The following is a 13947-nucleotide window of genomic DNA, read 5'->3' as shown; positions in this document are numbered from 1 at the left end:
GATGATAGATGTGAAATCACTTTGTAAATCAAAGCCCTGCATAAATGTCAGCTACTAGTAATAGTAAATGACCATTGGGGAAAGAAGGAGAAAATGAAGGTTGGTCAGAGAGGAAGTTTGGGCTGAGCTGTAGGAAGAAGACATAATATAAGAACATCATGGGGTGGGGGAAGGAGAGAGACAAAACCCTAAGAGCAGAAGTTGTTGGAAAAGGTCAAAGAAGTGAAGCCTCCCAGTAGGGTAGAGTGGAGACAGTGGCAGATGTAATTTATACAGCTGTGAGGAGAAGAACATTTGGATCAGATTTGACCAAAACAAACCAAACTGATTTTGAGAGGTACATAGGGTACAGCAGCAAAAGAGGCTTGAAGGTTCTAGGCCCAGCTCTTGCCACTAACTCCCCATGTGACCATGGGCAATTCAACTTTACCTCTCTGGGGCTCACTTTTCTCATCTGTTAAATAAGAGAATGCAAGGGTTTTTTGGCTCTAAAAATTCTAATTCTAAGGTCTGATCCTCACCCAAAAGCAAACATCCTTGTCCCAGGGTCCATGACTTTCTTCACACTCAAGTCACTCCCAGCAAGGATTCAGTTATCTGGTTTGCCCCATGCACAAACCAGCACATGGGGTCAAACAGTGTTTATTGAGCATAAAGTTACTTTAGCCTTGAGGGGAGAGAAACACCCCCAGGAAAACGGAGGATAATATAGATTAAATATTCACTCTTACATTCTGTCACACATCTTTTGGGGGAAATTGGAAGGAAATTCACTCAACTACCCCATATAACCAACCAACATTTAAAAAATCTAAAACCACTCAGACCAGATCACCATAGGAGAGGCTCCATACCCATCTCTCCATCCTAATGGCTCCACTGGGAGGTCAGAGGTCAACCTCTGGTATGGTTATCAGAAGTCAAGACAAGGTGGCATTGTAGTGCCTGAAACTTCATCCATGGCCCGATTCCCCCTTTTCAAAGCCACAGGGGGGTTGTAAGGGGAGGAGATAGAAAGGCAAAGGACCTAGGAGCTGGGAGTCCCTTCCTCTCCACTCTGACGAAGGCGTTTCTTGGCACGGATCTCATTCATGGCCTCCTCAATGGAGCGTGTGTCCCTCTTATTGGCTACTGGAACTAGGAATGGGAGCAAAGGAGGGATGTGAAGGGACTGAGAATTCTCTTAGTACTCAGCTTTCCATCCTGCCACCATTGCCCTTAAAGACCAAGACCTCCAGAGCCCTAGTTCTCCCCTAAGTCCAAGTCTCTTTCCTCTTCCCCTTGTTTCTCCCGCACTTTACTCCCTCCAACCCTGTCCAACACTGCTTCCCATCCTCTCACCACAGCCATAGGTCTTGTTGGCCTGCAGCATGTGAGCAGCATCCTTGGCTGCCCCTTTGCCAATGAGGTGACTGTATTTGTCCTTGTAGTCACTCACAGGACTCACGATGGCAGGGCCTTTCTGGGCAGCTTCCTCCTCTTGCCACTGGGCTAACTCCTAAAGAGGAGAGTGGGAAGAAGTGACGTTGGAGGTTAAAGGCTTGGCTACCAGATTCCCTATGGAAAACAGGAGTTTGAGGGAGCCTCCAACTGGCAGAGGCACTCGTTTTACCTTCAGTCTGCGCTTCTCCTCTGCCTGCTGTGGGTCCCACTCCTCCCCCCGGCGGTATGAGTCAAGCTCTTCATCAGAGGGTGCAAACTCCTTAGGAGTGAAGGGAATGACATCATCAGGATCCCATAGGGTCCACCTTGATCCAAATGGGCCCGCCCCCTGACCCCCTTGGGAAAAGGACTGGTAGACTGGAGAGTGAGGAAAGAAAAGAAGGATGTCTTTCTCACCTTCTTGAAGATCATGACGTATCGACATTCATCATCCTCCCCAAAGGAGAAGGACGTCAGGCCAGCCACCTCCACAACATCGTGTCTGGGTTGAAGAATAGAGGAGAGTGAGTATGCATGGAAGGGTGAGAGTAGCAGAAGGCCCGGGAGGGTCTGTGACCCCCACCTAAAGGATTCTCCATCCCCCTGTTATTTCTTCCCACCCTTACCCTAATCTCAAATAATCACAATAATCATGTTACATTTATAGAGAGCTTTACTGTTTACAATCCATCTCACACACTTCTCATTTGATGCTCATAACTCTGACCATTTTACAAATGAAGAAACTGAGGGTCTGAAAATTAAAGGGACTTGCCCATAGTCACATAGTTGACAAGTGACTTGAACCAGGCATCCTGACTCCAAACCTAATCCTCTTGCCATGACTGCCTTCCCAAGTGTCCTGCCCCGCTTCTCCACCTCCACCCCTAGTCTCTCAGCCCCTTCACTCACAATATACTCCTCTCAATCTTGTTCATTGGCTGGAACTTTCTCTTGGTCTGACCACTGTCCTGGATGAAATCTGACACCTCTTTCTCCATCTTGGGAAGAAGTGGAAAGAGAGAAGCCATAAGATGGGGGTGTCCCTCTCCACTCCCACCCTACTGCACTCAGACGGACCCAGCTACACTTCAGGTCCACTGCCTCTCTCCATACCCAATGTTCTTCAAGGTTCCTGCTCTCCTAGAAAAATCAACCCAACCTCCCAATTCGGTAACTTCAGGAGTTTCTCCCAAATGCACTTTCTAGCCCTCTTGCCACACGTACCCGCTTTCGAAATTCCACTTTCTGACGCTTCTCCTGCTCCTGCAATTTCTTCAAGCAAGCAGCCTGTTCTAGAAATGAGAAAGGAAGTCCTAAGCAAACAATCAATGAACAAGTTTTTACCAACCACCTACCATGTGCCAGGAACTCTTAGGTGCTATGGATTCAAAAATGAAAGTAAAATAATCCCTGTCTGTAAGGAGCTTACATTATATAGGGAGAGACAACATGTACATACATAGGTGTATTCAAAATAGATATAAGATGATTTGGAGGGAAAGGCTTCATGTAGATAGTGGGTGCTTGAGCTGAGCTATAAAAGAAACAGTAATTTTTTTTTTTTTTTTGGTGAGGCAATCGGGGTTAAGTGACTTGCCCAGGGTCACACAGCTAGTGTCAAGTGTCTGAGCTCAGGTTTGAACTCAGGTCCTCCTAGCTGCCCCAGAATCAGTAATCTTAAAGAAATTTCTATTGCTTTTGTTTGTTTGTTTTTCTCTCTTTTTCTTTTCTTTTTTTTAAAGGCAATTGGGGTTAAGTGACTTGCCCAGGGTCACACAGCTAGTAAGTGTCAAGTGTTTGGTCCAAGGCCAAATTTGACCTCAGGTCCTCCTGACTTCAGGGCCAGTGCTCCATCCACTGCGCCACCTAGCTGCCCCTGTTTGTTTGTTTTTAAACCAATTAAATCCCCCTCCCCACCTGCATTCTCTTCCTGGTCTTCCCATATAATACAAAATATTTTTTAAAGAAAAAGAGGAATAAGAGGGAAAAAGTTAGCTAAACCAACAATATGGTTTAAAAATCTGATAATAAATGCAATGCTCCCTTTTCTTGCTCAGTTCCCCAGGAAGGGGTGGGAGTGGGAGGAGTTGTCTTCTTTCTTCTTTCGGGGCTATGCTTGTCTTCCATAATTTTTTTTGATTAGGGGGTATGTGTGTGTGTGTGTGTGATGCTCTGAGAGGTAGCGGGCTGCCCCTCACAGAGGTGTTCAAGCAAAGGTTGAGTAAATAAGGGATTCACTCTACGGCCTCTGCTGCCTTCTCTCGTGTTCGGGGAGTTTCAGTGCTAAGACTCTGTGATTCTATCCAGGGATGAAGTAGGGGTCATGGATAGATTTCAACAGTTGGATGGAAGGGGGTGGGGAATGACATTTTTCTTCTCACTAACCTCTACTTGAAATGTAGCATTTCCTCCAATGATGAAAAATGTAGGTGACAGACATTCTGAGGAGTCCACACACTTCACCAGATTGCCAAAGGAGTCCATGACACCAAAAAAGGTTAAGAATCTCTGTTTTAGGGAAAGGCTATCCATCTGACAAAAATCTGATTTATGTTCATCCACTACTGGGGATACTCAATTCAACAAATATTTATTAAGTACCTACTGTGCCCAAGGTAAGATATATGTGAGGAAGGCAAAGCTAAAAACAAAACATTCCCCAATCTCCAAGACTTTACATTCTGCTAGGTAGGATTCAACATATACAGAATTAAGTAAATGCAAGCTAATTTAAGAGGGAAAAGGGAAGGACACCTGGAGGAGGGGGCAGCTCAGTTAAGCCTTGAAGGAAATAAACATTCTGAGAGGCCAAAATAAGGAGAGGATCCATTTGGCAGCTTATGCAAATACGGAGAAGGGATGGTGAGTTCAAGGAACAGCCAAGAGTCTAGTCTGCCTGTACATAGTGGGTAAAAAAGCCTGATACAAAATAAGCTGAGGAGACTGGGTATATGAACACTTCAGATCTATAGCAGTATAATGGAAAGCACGAAATCTGGGCTCAAATTTCACCTCGGTGCAATGAAAGATAGCTGGAAATCAAGCAAGTCACTTCACTACTCTAGGCCTTAGTTTCTTCAACTATAAAATGAAGAGCTTCAACTAAATAGTATCTAAGGTCCCTTCCAACTCCAAGGCTATGATCCTATGATACTAAGTCATTTCGGTTTCCTTATTTATAAAATGAAGATAATACCTGTAGTACTTAATTCTCAAAGTTGTTTGTATATAAAGTGCTTTTATTATTACTATTATTTTTTGAACTGGATCTGTGATTCCATTGGTATATAAGGACCTCCTTACATTTCCTCCATGGAGGAAACTTCATATACAAATGCTGGGATTGGCACCTGCACTGCAATTTAAAGTCTTACAAGAGTTTCCTGGGGCACTAGGAGGTTCAGTGACCTGCCCAGAGTCACAAAGCCAGGATGGGAATGACCCAGGTCTTCCTGACTCCAAGGCCAGCTCTCTATTCCTTTCTCTTCGTTATCATCATTATTATTATTATATAAGTACCTACAATACCCAATATTACATGTTAAGTACATTAGAGAAGTAAAAACAAAAATGCTGTGTGAGCTCTTGGGTGTGTTATTATCAACTCTGGGTAAATTACTTAGCCTTTCTGGGTCCCAGTTTCCTTTTTTTTTTTTTCCTTTTCCAGTTTTCTCAACTGTAAAATGATAAGGTTGGACAACATAACCTTTCAGGGTCCTTACAATTCTAAATCCACAATTATGTGAACTGTAAGGATTAGGAAAAGCTCTATGGAGGAGGTGACATTTGAACTGGTTGGGTAGGAATTCAATAGGAGGAAGTATGTGTATGTGTGGAGAAATAAGTGTTCTGGGTATACGAAAAAACTTGAGAAAAGACAAAGAGATGGGAAAGTATGAAGTATATATGGGGCACGAGTAGTCCAATTTGGTTGAAGTTTAGAGTGAGGAAAATCTAGGGTTCTGAATGCCAGGGTCAGTGTTCCTTGTTGGGTAAAAGGGAAATACTATGGGTTTTTTGGGCAGAAGAATGAGATCAGATAAGTGAAAGGTGTAAAACAATTACACAGCTGAACTTTACTGCAAATAAGGCACTGTTATGAATCTGTGATAGAAAGAAGTCTAAGACAGCTAATCCAATGCAGTGGATTGAGCACAGGACTTGCAATCTGGAAGACCTGAGTTCAAATCTTGCCTCAGACACTTACCAGCCACCTAGGCAAGTCCTTAACCTCCATTTGCTTCAATTTCCTTATCTATAAAATTAGGATAGTAAAAGCACTTACTCTGTCTCTTACAACAACTCTCAGGGTTGTTGTAAGGATGAAATGAGATAATATTTGTAAAATGCTTCACATACCTTAAAGTGCTACATAAATGCCATTACTATTATTATCACACATAGTTCCTGTCCTCAAAGATCTCACAATCTATATGGATAAGTCTGGGAGAAGTTTTCCCCTTTGATCTATAAGGAGTCAGCTTGGCATCTTATCTACTTTCTTTGAGAAGAACCCTGAGTACAGATGTCTAAAAGGGAAATTATCATGGTTCTTTGGGATAAACAGGACAAAGGAAAGAATTAGTAGATTCTAGGGTCCTTTGCTACCTACTCTTTTTTCTCTAGCATTCTAAATGTGTGTTCCACATGGCTCAGTGTTCATCTCTGCTTTTTTCAGTCCATAGCTTTAACTTTCACTCCAGAGAGTAATAGAAAGAATCTGAATTCAGAAGTCAGGAGACCCAAGTTCTAGTTCTGGCTCTGCCATGAACCAGATGTATAATCTTGGATAAACAACCAACAAGCATTTATTAAGATTCGCCAGGTTTAAATACAAATACACAGACACAAAGAATGAAACAATGCCTCCCATATTTTATTGTTAGAGACAACATGTAGTTAGGTAAGAAGAGTACTATTATTGGAGAAATGGGAAATCAGAAAAGACTTCATGTAGAAAATGGTACTTCAGCTTCATCTTAAAGGATAAGAAGGGTTTTATGAGGTGTGTGGGAAGGAGGGTGAAGAGTACATTCTAGAATAGAATGGATAGTGCAAAAGCATGGAGACTGGAGAAGACCAGGTTGGGTAGATCATACAGTACAGGAAGAATAATATACAATGAGGCTAGAAAGATAGACTAGGGCCACATTGTGAAGGGCTTTAAAAGCTAAATAGAGAAACTTATATTTAATTTAAAAGACAACAGGTAGCCACTGGGGTTGGCAACAGGAGACAATGAAAGACCGACTAAGGTGGTAGCTCTATGAATAGAGAGAAGGATTTGGAATCGAAAGATGTTATGAAGCTAGAAACTGCCAAGATTTGGCAAATGGCGGATATATTAGATGAGGGAAAATGAGGAATTCAGCTAACACCAAGGTTATAAACTGGTGCCTTTGACAGAAACAGTTTAGAAGAGGGGTGATTTTGGAGGAAAGATAATGAGTTCTCTTTTGGATATGTTGAGTTTGGGATGCCTTTAGGTCATCCAATTTTAAAGTTGCAATTTTCCTCCCCTCTCCAAGCCTCTGCTTCCTTCTCTATAAAATGAGTGGGATGGTTTGCATAAGGTCTCTTCGAGCTCTGTAGAATTACTCAGCTCCAGGAAAACATGACTTTAGGGGAAACTTTAGTATTATAAGAAACAGTTAGTTCTATAGGAACAATGTTGTAATTGGTTTACCAACAGTTTACCAACAGCTCCCTAATGGACTTATTTGACTTTGCTGTGGGTTCAGGTCATGGTATTAGAGCGCAGGGTTGTGAAACAACACAGATTAGGGCAACTTTGTATCTCAAGTCACAAAATCACAGCCTTTTTGAATGAATAGGGATGGGAGAGGGTGTATCAAATTCAGGTACTATCTGGTAGTCAAGTCTGGCTGCAATATACAGTGCATAAAAGGGAATAATATTAAATAAGGATGGAAAGGAATACTGGAACCAGGTTATGGAAGGCCTTAACCTTCAGGTAGAGGAGTCTGTATTTTATCCTATAGGCAGTAGGATGCTCCTAGAGGACTTTAATGAGTGAGGAAGTAACAGAGTTAGACATATGCCTTAGGGAGATTATTTTGGTAACTGTGCAAAGCATGTACCCACACCAACGAAATTACAATTACTTGAAGTTAAAGCTGAAGAAATGAAGGGTGGGTTGGAGAGAATAGGATCAGGGAAACTAATCCAATCCTAGGAGCTCAGCTAGGTAGCAAAGTGGACAGAATGCTGGGCCTGGAGTCAGGAAGACCTGAGTTCAAAGTCAGTATCAGATATGTACTAGCTGTGTGACCCTGGGCAAGTCATTTAACCTTGTTTGTCTCAGTTTCCTTATCTGTAAAATAAGCTGGAGAAGGAAATGACAGACCACGCCAGTACTTTTGCCAAGAAAACCCCAAATGGGGGTGAGGAAGAGTCGGACACTACTGAACAACAACAATTACGTGGAGGACATTGTGCTAGGCTTGGAAAAGCAAAAGGAAAACCGTCTCTTCCCTCAAGGAGCTTATATTTTACTGGGGAAATAGAATACAGATATGGATATACATCATTATTTGAAGAGGTAGAGAACATAATAAATTAGAGAGAAAGGGCTCCTATAGGAAGTGGCACAAGGACTGAGCCTGGAAGGAAACCAAGGATTTTGAGATGAAGATGAGGAGGCATAGAGTGCATTCCAGGCTTGGGGCAGAAGGAAGAAGGAAGAAAAGCAAACAACTGTCAGACAGCTTAGGGAATAGCAACTGGGTCAGTGTGGATGGAATTAACGAGTATTTTCTAAGAGTCTACTATGTGCCTGGCACTGTGCGAGACAGAGAAGAGCTTCTAGTGCCTCGTTAAGGGAATCTGTATTTTATCCTAGAGGCAAGAGGAAGCCGCAGAAAATCAGTGGCATGGCTAGAAATGACTGGGGAAAGGATTTTAGTGGTATGGAAGATATAGCTGAAAGAGAGACTGGATGCCAGGAACCCAATTATTGTAATAGTCCAGATAAGAGGTGGAGATAAAGAGGATGGACTCTAGCTAAGTTATGAAAGTAGAATCAACAAAACCTGGACAAGGGGGTTGAGGAAGAGGAAAGAATAAGAATAAATCCAAGGTTATGAATCTGGGTGACTAGGTGGTGGTGCCAATTGAATCTGGGGGCTATTAGAAAACTTTGGGTGAGAGATGATGAGGGTCTAAACTTGGTCAGTAATAGAGTCATGGGGATGGATGCAAGAGATCTTGTGGAGGTGGTAAATGTCTAGATGTGGAACCTGAAATAGAAGGAAGATTCAAAGATAGTTATTATGAGGTTTTAACCCTAGGTGACTGGAAGCATAGTGTTTCCCTTAACTGAAAAAGAGAAGTTTGGGAGCAGGTTTAGGGAAGAAAAATCAATTCAACTTAGGATGTGCTGACTTTAAAGGGGCAGTTGGACATCCAGGTAAAATATCCAGGAGGCAACTGAAGATGCAGATTAGGACTGGATACACAGATGAGGGAATCATATGCATAGTGGTGATAATTGAGCACATAGGAGTAGATTAAATCACCAAAGAGGAAAGAGTAGAGAAAAAGAGTCCATGACAGAACCTTGAGGGACACCTACATGCAGAACATAGGAAACAAGGAGCAAACAGATCAGAGGAAAACCAAGGGTGAACAGAGCCACAAAAGCCAAAATAATCACGAGTATAAGAGTAATTAGCTGTCAAAAGTTGGTAAGTCAAGAACAGAGATACAGTAGTTACCCTCAGAAAAGATTCAGTTGAGTGGTGGAGCTTAAAGGCAGAATGCAAGGAGCAGCTGTGTGACCCTGGGCAAGTCCCTTAACCCCATTGCCTAGCAAAAACAACAACAACAACAAAAAAAAAACAAAACCAAAAACAGAATGCAAGGGACAGAAAAGACAACAGCTTGAATGGAAGGCAGGGTCAGGAGGATTTCAAGGAAGACTTGAAAGCCTTCGAACATTTGATTGTCCGTAGCAGAAAAGTAACCAGTAGGTGAGTAAAAGAAGAGATCAAGAATGATTGATGGGGCAAGCTCCTGCAGAAAACTAGAGGTATGGGGTAAAGGTCATACAAATATTAGAGTTGGCCTTGACAAAGGGTCACCTTTTCTTCCAAGACTGGAGCCACAAAGGGAGAAAGGGGCACAGTGTAGGTGTCTGAGAGTGTTCATGGTGGATAGCTTCTATTTACTCCGCTATGGGATGATGTAGAGGAGAAAAAGAGGATTTGTAAGAGAAACTGAAGAGTAAAAAGAGTATCCTGGGATGGCGAGAGTACCAGAAGGTACTGCCGTGGTGCAGCCCACGCCCAGCCCGGCTCAGCTCATCGAAGCAGCCAGGGGTAGTTAAAGAGTGACCCGTGCAGCACTGTCGGACTGGGGCTCCTTCCACTCCACATTATATTCAATAAGCACTAGCTGTTTGACTGCAAGCTGCAAGGGGAAAAAAAAAGCTCCCCACAAGATGCAGTAAATAAAAAACACTCGTCTACCACTTCCTGCCGAAAAGCTCGGAAGAGGACACGGGCGGAGGACAAAGCAGACGGAGCAGAAGTTGGAAAGTAAGAAAACGCGTTTAAAAAAAAAAAAGAGGCAAGATAGTCACCGATAGGCGGCCGAGTGGGGACTTTGGCCAATAGGAGCCACGGGGGCAAAGGGCGGGGAAAGCAGAGCTCAATTCAAAAGGACCGCAGGAGAGAGCCAATAGGATTGCTCCGTTCCTGGACAGGCAGGTCCTAAAAAGGAAAAGAAGAAGAGTGGGTCCCGAGCCCGAACCTTCCCTCGTCTTCAGGAGGCCCACACGCCCCTCCCCATTTCCTCACCCTCCCCAGCGGAGAACCAGGCTTCTTACTTTGCCCGGAAGTCGGAAGACTTCCCAAGGCCCACGAGCCACCTCTTCTCTCCCAGTCTTCACTCCAAACCCCTGGAGATCTCCCACTCTCGTCCTTTCCCCCAGGCTCGAAAGCGGCGGCCCATCTCCTGGCCGATCCCGATCTCAGATCCCCCTCCATCGGTCGATCCTCCAGGCCCTCTTCCGGGCTGCAGATCCCCTCCCCCAGCCTTCATCTCTCTTTCCTCTCTCAACCAAACTCAGAAAAAGCTCCATCCGTTCATTGCCTCTGCTTTCTCTGCCCTCACTCAACCTTTTTCAGTCTGGCATTTGACCTCTTCGCTTAACTTAAAATTGCTCTCAATTGATAAATTTAGTGACGCTTTCTCATTCTTGATCCTTCTTGATCACTTTGCTGCATTGGTGTCAAGGATGTGTGCCCAGGGGCACACTTCTAGCATCAGGTTATAGGGCACCTGACTTGTGGTCGGGGAACTTGGGTTCAAATTTCTCCTCAGACTACTTACTACAAGTCATTCAACCGTTCCTTAGCTGTAAAATGAAGGGGATGGACTCTGGGTCCTCTTAAGCCCCTTCCATTTCTAAAATCTATATCCCTATGATCACTTCCAACTGTGAGTGCTCTCTCTTAGTGACTTCCAACTCCCATGGGTTTAATTATCGTCTCTCTGCAGATGTTTCATAGATCTATATATCCAGCCCCTGTGTACCCTGAGCTTCTGTCCCACATGACCAATTTTACCTACTGGACATGGCATACTGGATGTCCTGGAGAAATTTCAAACTTAACATGTTCAAAACACAATTCATCATCTTTCTCTACCCCCACCTCCAAACCCATCCTTCTTCCAAACTTCTCTATTTCTGAAGAGGAACCAATTTTCTAGTATTTCTCTTAGTTAACACAACATATCCAATCCGTTTCCAAATCTTGCCATTTCTATCTCCACAACTTCTTTTGAATCCAAAACTTTTCTATTCACATAGCTACTGCTTCAACAGCCTCTAAGATTCCTTGCTTCAAGTCTTTCCCTACTCCACACAGCTGTCACAGTGATTTTCCTTAAGCCCATATTTGATCATCTCACTCTCCTACTCAAACATCAGTGGCTCCTTAGGATAAAATATTTTCTGTTTAGCTTTTAAAGCCCTGGCCCCAACCTTTCTTTCCAGCTTCACTGTATATTATTCCTATTCTTCTAGACAATCAATAAGAATTTATTAGGGTCTTATTGTGTTCTGTTCTAAGTGCTGGGGATACAAAAAAGAGGGAGACAGTCCCTTCCCTCAAGGAACTCACACTCTAAGGAAGGAGACAAGCAAAAAAACATGTACAAATAAGCTACATATAGGATAAATAAGAAATAAGAAAGAGAAGGCACTAGAATTAATAGGGGTTGGGAAAGGTTTCCTGTAGAAGATGGGATTTTAGTTGGGAATTAAAGAAAGTCTGGGAAGCTTCCAGGCAGAGATGAGGAAGAAAAGCATTCCAGGGATGTGGGACAGCCAGAGAAAATGCTCAGAGCTGAGAAGTGGAGTGTACTGAAAAGTGCATGGTGGGGTGTAAGGTATAAGAAGACTGGAAAGGGCAAGGTTGGTTATAAAGGGCTTTGATCATTAGACAGAAAATTTTGTGTTTGATCTAGGAGGTGACAGGGAACCACTAGAGTTTATTGAGTAGGAAGATGACATGGCTGGACTAGGAAAATCACTGTGGAGGCTGAATGGATAGACTGGCATTAGGAGAGACTTGTAGGAAGCAGACCTACCAGCAGGTTATATTGCAATAGTTACAAGGGTGAGGTGATGAGGCTCTGCGCTAGAGTGGTGGCAGGAGAGAAGGGGGCATATCTGAAAGATCGTGCAAAGGTAAAATAGTTGTTGGGCAATAGACTGGATAGGGAGAAGGGAGAACAGAGATAGTGAAGAATTGATGACAGGATGAGGTCGTGAGCCTGAGAGATTGGGAGGATGGTGATGCCCTGCACAGTATCATTATTATTATTATTATTATTGTTGTTTTGGCTAGACAATGGGGTTAAGTGACTTGCCCGGGGTCACACAGCTAGTAAATGTTATGTGTCTGAGGCCAAATTTGAACTCAAGTCCTCCTGAATCCAGGGCGGTGCTCTATCCACTGTGCTACCTACCTGCCCCTGCCCTGCACAGTTTGGAAGAGGGGAGAGTTTGGGGAGAAAGATAACGTACTCTCTAATCCAACCAGACTGGCCTTTTCTCTACTCCTCAAGAATAGTGTAACCTCTACAATCTCTGCATTTGCACTAGCACACACCCATGCCTGCACTCCCTCCTCACCTCAGCCTCAAAGAATCCCTTTCTTCTTTCAGGAAATCACCTACCGTTTTCTACATGACTGTTCCCGATCCTCTCATCGGGTAACATCATTCCCTCTCTAACCACTTTGTATTTGAGAATAGGGACAAATCTATGATTGCTATGGCAGAGAACTCCCAGGTGAGGATACTCCCTTTACCTACATATGTCGGCACCTTCTCAGCAATGAACAGCTAGCATTTAGGGTGTTTTGAGGTTTGCAGGTGCACTTTACTTGTGTTGCCTCATTTGATCCTCAAGAAAAGCCAGTGAGGTATATGGTACTAACATACCCTTGGTCGCCTAGGGACTTAGTTAAGTCCCTTGCGCAGGGGCACACTTCCAGCCTAAGTCTGAGAAGGGACTTCCACACAGATGCATGCTTCCCCTCAAGTGGGCTCCTTACTCCCTATATTCGCTATGTATTCATATGCTCTTAAAGAACCGAAGCTACGAAAAGGCAGCGTTTGTTTCTTTCCAGGTCTTTGTACTCCCAGAGCCTAGCACAGTAATGACAACACCGGAAGCGCTCAATTAAAGCTGGATGGAGTGAGTGAGAGTGAGTGATTGAGTGAGTGAGGCAAAGAGCGGAAGAATGGGTCCATCCACCAATTGGAGCTCGGGGCAGGGACAAAATGGATGGGTGTGACCTAGCTCAGGGCTAACCAATCGAAGTTCGCCGCTTGGGAAGGGGCAGACAGACAAGCGGGTGTTTCTACTAATAGGGATCAAGGACGGCGGAGGGGAAGGATAAGAAAAAGGAGCTGGGCCTAGAAACTAGCACGGGACCAATGGCCGTTCTCCTTCCGCTGACTGGCAGAGCCGGCGCCCAATGGAGGATTCAAGGGGGCGCAGGTGGGCCCAACAGGGGGGTCTTCAGAGTTAAGGGAGCGCCAGGCAGGGAGCAGGGAGTGGATTCTTGTAAGCCAGGAGCAGGGTGCGTATTGTGGGGCTCCTTACCTCGGGCCTTGCGGCGGGTCTCCTGGTCACCGACGCTGGGCGGCCTCTCCATCGAGCTCAGGATAGAGCCCAGTAGGTCCGCCATCTTGGAAGAGACTAAGTGGGGGCGGCACTGCCGCCTTAAAGGGAAGTACGAAACGCCTTTAAGACAGTAGACTGCCGGAGGCGGAAAATCATCCCTCCCCCCCTTCCCCGTCCCCCGCTCCGGGTTCTTCTCCCAGTTGAATAGCTCTACCTATTAAAGGGGAAGGAGGGGTCGGAGCAAAGGTTGCCGGGGCTCCTCGATTCCTCGGAAGACCTTGGGCAGCGGCTGCATCCACCCTCCTGCCCGCTGGTCGACACTCCTTCCCCTTCTCCTGGTTTCTGAATCCAGCTCCCGT

The 13947-nt window shown here is 44.5% G+C and overlaps 1 protein-coding gene across 2 annotated transcripts; it reads right to left on the bottom strand.

The window, feature by feature from the left end:
* Nucleotides 1-588: 588 nt before the first annotated feature.
* SPAG7 (sperm associated antigen 7) lies at nt 589-13945 on the bottom strand. Of its 2 annotated transcripts, none has more exons than XM_027857162.1 (7): nt 13568-13945; nt 2650-2717; nt 2335-2423; nt 1840-1924; nt 1613-1702; nt 1342-1498; nt 589-1137 (listed from the first exon to the last, which is right to left on the bottom strand). In XM_027857162.1, the coding sequence occupies exons 1-7, from the start codon at nt 13650-13652 to the stop codon at nt 1028-1030; spliced, it is 684 nt and encodes a 227-aa protein (XP_027712963.1). In that variant the 5' UTR covers nt 13653-13945; the 3' UTR covers nt 589-1027. The 2 variants fall into 2 exon arrangements, with proteins under 2 accessions (XP_027712963.1, XP_027712964.1); XM_027857163.1 differs by lacking the exon at nt 13568-13945 and adding an exon at nt 3811-3880.
* Nucleotides 13946-13947: the final 2 nt, after the last annotated feature.

Source organism: Vombatus ursinus, unplaced genomic scaffold (assembly GCF_900497805.2).
Source record: "Vombatus ursinus unplaced genomic scaffold, bare-nosed wombat genome assembly UNPS02011916.1, whole genome shotgun sequence".
NCBI lineage: Eukaryota > Metazoa > Chordata > Mammalia > Diprotodontia > Vombatidae > Vombatus > Vombatus ursinus.
Note: the sequence above shows the minus strand (reverse complement) of the source record. Positions and strands in the feature narration are given on the sequence as shown.